At 43.8% G+C, this 5,000-nt stretch overlaps 1 protein-coding gene across 1 annotated transcript in view; it reads left to right on the top strand.

Moving 5' to 3' along the window:
- nhsl1b (NHS-like 1b) overlaps positions 1 to 5,000 on the top strand; it is a 153,380-nt gene that overhangs the window by 127,173 nt on the left and 21,207 nt on the right. The window contains 1 exon segment of the mRNA XM_048249726.1: positions 2,263 to 2,396. Within this exon segment, the coding sequence (XP_048105683.1) occupies positions 2,263 to 2,396 (134 nt within the window).

The raw sequence follows: 5,000 nt of genomic DNA, 5'->3' as shown, positions 1-5,000 counted from the left end.
TTAGCAAACGGCTCTAAACAAGTAAGGCATCCACCACGGTATGTCTAGTACATGATAAACGATAACACGAATTAATATTCAACTACATATAACACGTCTCTCATTATTAAAACTCTGATATCACTACGATGGCAACTCCCCGGCCAAGGAGAGGGGAGGGAGACGCACACACCACACGCGCCCAAAACTCAGCCAGGTGGTCGCTGAATAAAAAACCCACAAATACCACGGGAACAACGTTGGCATTACTTAAATCATATGATTGACCAGTGTTCGTAATAGCTACGCTAACGATGCATACGGATAGCCTACAACTTAGCTATTTTGCAGCCCCTAAATACAATGGCAAGCAGTTTTATAGAAGAGGGGCATTAAGGGAGGGAGACACACACACACACACACACACACCACACGCGTCCAACACTCAGCCAGGTGGTCGCTGAATAAAACTCCCACAAATACCACGGAACAACGTTGGCATTACTTAATCATATGACCAGTGTTTGTAACAGCTACTGCATGCATATGGATAGCCTAGCCTACAACTTAGCTATTTGCAGCTACCTAAATACAATGGCAAGCAGTTCTATAAACGAGGAATTAAGCATTAAATAAAGTAGGCTACCTATATAATTTGCATTTTCCATTTGGACCCACAAACTTGCTTCCACCTTCAAAGTGTATGGCAATATTTAAGCTAAGTCAAACAGTTAAAATATGCTTTGAAAGTTTAAAGTTTACTATTGTCTTGAAGAGCAGGCTTTCAGCTCTCTGTTCGTGGGGGAGGGGCAGTCTGCACGTGAATTGCAGCGTCTCCAGCAACACAGAGCTGCCTGTGGATGCCTGTATGTAAATAATGCGGGGGGGAAAAACTATCAGCGAACGCAGCCACTTATCGGCCAATGCCGATACACGTAAAAAACGCAAATATCGGCCCGATATATCGGCCGGCCGATATATCGGTCGATCCCTAGTGAGTAGTGTGTGTGAGTGAGAATGTTAATGTGTGTGTGTGTTGAGTGTGAGTAGTGTGTGTGTGTGTGTGTGTTTGTATGTATGTGTGTGTTCAACTGTAGTACACTGCAAAAAATGAATTCTAACCAAGTGTTATTGATCTTATATTAAGATTAAAAAATCTATTTGATATTGTTTTTAGTATGAAAAGACTAACCTAGATGCCCTCTAAAAGATCATTTTGACTTAATTTAAGAAGACTTTAACTTATTTTAAGGAGTTCTATCAAGGCAAATTTGCTCAACGACTGGCAGACAAATTTTGCTTTTGTTTTAGGGACAAATTTGCTTAACGCACTGGCAAATTTGCTTGTTTTCAAGATGAGATGTCTTAAAATAAGTCAATTTTTTTTTAAATTAAGTCAAATGATTTCACAAGAAAGCACTAGGTAAGTCTCTTTATACTGAAAACAATACCAACTAGTTTTTTTTATCTTGATATAAGATTAATAAAGCTTGGTTAGATTTTGTTAGATAAGCAGCTTTTGCAGTGTACTCATATACGGTACATCAGTCAGTTTTCTCTGTAGGCTGCTACATCTTGTCTGTGTTCAAGCGCTTTAATGAGTAGACAGTAAGACACACACACACACCTCTTCTCGAAGAACGTGCCTCATTAAAGTCCTGTGGATTGATCAGGGAAAACTGTGTGTGTGTGTGTGTGTGTGTCACTTAGTGAACTGTGAATGATTGTTGTATGTCCCTTGGTTGCGGGTGCCTCTCAGTTCGGGCATATGTAGCCAACGGGGTGGAAATGATGCCACTCTTAACCTGACATGAATACACACACACACACACACACACACAAATACAAATGCACGCATTAACCTTAGATGAATACACACACACACACACACACACACACGCCTGTTCTCTTCTGTCATCATTCATGCCTGATTCCCACTAGAGGGGGCTCTAGAGCTTCAGATCTCAGCTTCTACAGGCTGACATAACCAGGACTGAGCTGTCTGTGTATGTGTGTGGGCTGGTTGCTATGATTGCGTACGTTTTGTGTCTTGTTTAATGATGAAAACTCTCTCTTCCTCCCTCTCCTTCTCCCCTGTTTTGTCCTTTCATCTCTCCCCGTTACCCCCTCTATCCCTCTCCCTCCCTCCCTCCCTCTCTCTATCTCTCCCTCCCCCCCTCTCTCTCTATCCTGCTCTCTCCCTCTCTCTCTCCCTCCCTTCCTCCCTCCCTCCCATTCTCTCTCTCTCCCTCCCTCCCTCCCTCTCTCTCTATCCTCTCTCAGAATGTGATAAGTTGAGGAAAGATGGCTTCCGTAGCTCCCAGTACTATTCTCAAGGGCCCATGTTCTCTGGCCCCGCCCCCGAACAGAACAGCCAACCGGACGACGACGACGACGCTGATGACATCGACAGGAAGGTGAGGCAGTGTGTCTGTACTGACTGCCCTCTCTGTCTCCATTGATCTCCCTCTCTCTCTCTTTCTATTTCTCTCCTCTCTCTCCATCTCTCTCTCTCCTCTCTCTCTCTCTCTCTCTTTCCATCTCGCTCCATCTGTCTCTCTGTTATCACTTCATCTTCATCTAGCTCTCTGTCTGCAGCTGCTCATAGAGAACTCCGTAGAAACACACAACACAAACACATCCCTGTATGCACACACACACACATACACACACACTCACACATGCACACACACACACACACACACACCACACAAGCACACACACACACACACACACTCTCTCTCACACACGCACACTCTCTCTCACACACACACACCTGAAGCCTGTCCTCTCTAGTGTCATGCTTTGAATGTCAAGGTCATCTAGCACTGACACACACACACACACTCACACACACACACACACGCACACACACTCACACACACACACACACACACACACACCCTCCACACAAACACACACACACACACACACACACACCCTCCACTAGTGTTGTCACGATATCAAAATTCATGTTTCGATACCAAGTCAAGAATTGCGATTTCGATACTTCTTCGATACATTTTAAAAAATGTATTTGATTTGGGGGCCCCACCACCTTGACATCATCATCAGTAATATTGAATGTACTGTAGTGTGATCATTCACACCAGTGGCCATCCCAGATTCTGCTTGACTCTCTCCACACAAACACACATGGAAAATGATGGCTTATGTCATATTTCATATATTCTGCATAATTACTAGTAAATATATTTAGCAATTTGAAAACTATTCTAAAACTATAAGTATTTTTAAACTATTACACTTAGGCATATCGTTAATGTGGTGTGTAGGTCTAATTGAGTGCACATTGGTGATGTGTAGGTATAATTGAGTGCCTGTCACTTTAAGAGATAGGCTACGTGAGAGTAATTTACCTTGTCTCACGGTTTTAGTCTAGTAAATAAAAGTTGCATAAGGATATGTGGATGCAATTAATTATGTTTTGTATGTCAATAGATAAAATAAATGTACTAGTCGAAGAAAATCTTTCTGGGATCATAGAAGAGATAAGTGTCTTGCAATGTTCATTAATGATTTTAGCGAGCACTATTGTCAAACGTGACCTGAGCTAGCGGGATAGTTAGCAACCTGGATCTCTCTTCAGATGTAAAAGTTTGCCATGGTTGCTTAGCCTATTTCTAAATTACATTGAACCCAAATAATAGGCCTAAATTACCTAAATCCCACAGCTTAGGTAGGTTAGCAACACAAACTTGAGAGATGCAAGTGAGCAAATCAACTTGATATTACCCTATTATTATGTGTTACCATAGCATCACTTGAACTAGAAGCCATCTCTCGCTGTTTATAGCACGACAGCTGCACTTACGTGTGTGTGAGGAGAAAAGACGCACAGCCACAGGTTAGGGGAGGAGGTGCTAGAAGCATGCCTTGCACACACGCATGTTACTTCAAAAGAACACGGTCATTCTCAAAAGTATCGATACTAATAAAATTAGGCATCGTGACATTTTTAATTTCAGGGTATTGCGATACTTTTGTAGTATCAGTGCACCGTGCAACACTACCCTCCACACACACACACACACACAAGCTGGGTTCTCCAGTGTCTTGGCCTGCTAGAGATGTCAGCAGTGCTTTTGCATACTCCAGATGGGTAGGTATGTAGGGAGTTTTAGGGTTTTAGCCCCATAGTGTGTGCAGGAGTGATATGAGGGGGTGTGCTCCAGCCTCTAGTGTAGTGGGCCTGCTCTTCTGCCTGTTGCCAAGGCCACCTGGGACAAGAGCACTCTCTGGTGGTCAGACGTGGTAGAGCAGGGAGCCTATTAATGCAGGACTATTCTCTCATCTCTCTCTCTCTCTCATATCTCATATCTCTTTTTCTCCTTCCTCCTCTCAACCTCATAAGGTTCATTAGCAGCTCCTGTCATGTGTGCCTTTGCGATGACACACATGCGTGCACGCGTGCATACACACACACACACACACACACACACACACACACACACACAGGCTCTGGTGTATGTCTGTGTGTGTGTGTGTGTGTGTGTGTGTGTGTGTGTTCGTGAGTGTGTGCGTGTGTGTGTGTGTGTTTAGCTGGAGGGGAGCAGCATTAGGATGCTCCTCTCTAATGGTTTCATTAATTCATTAATTAGGACAGAGATAAAGTGAGGAGGAGGAGGGGGGGTGTCGTTGCCATGGGAGAGATGAAGATGAAGGGAGAGAAACAGGGAGAATAAATCCCGTTAGAGTTCTTTATTTACCTCACAATCTTAGTCATTTCCCCTCTTTTCTCTTCTCTCTCTCTCTCTCTCTCTCTCTCTCTCCTCATCTAAACTGGACACGTAGTTCTGAGGTCAATTCAGAAGGTCTTTATAGCATCAGTATGGACACACACACACTCTGTCTTTCTGCTTCCCTCTCCCTCTCCTCCCTCTACACATCTTTCTCCATTTCTCCCCCTCCCTCTCTATCCCCCTTTCTCTCTTTCTCCCCTCCCTCTCTCCATCCTTTCCTCCCTCTCTCCTTCAGCCCTCTGCCTGTTTATTCTGTCC

Source organism: Alosa alosa, chromosome 8 (genome assembly GCF_017589495.1).
Source record: "Alosa alosa isolate M-15738 ecotype Scorff River chromosome 8, AALO_Geno_1.1, whole genome shotgun sequence".
NCBI classification, from domain to species: Eukaryota; Metazoa; Chordata; class Actinopteri; order Clupeiformes; family Clupeidae; genus Alosa; species Alosa alosa.
This window is presented reverse-complemented; position numbering and strand designations above follow the sequence as displayed.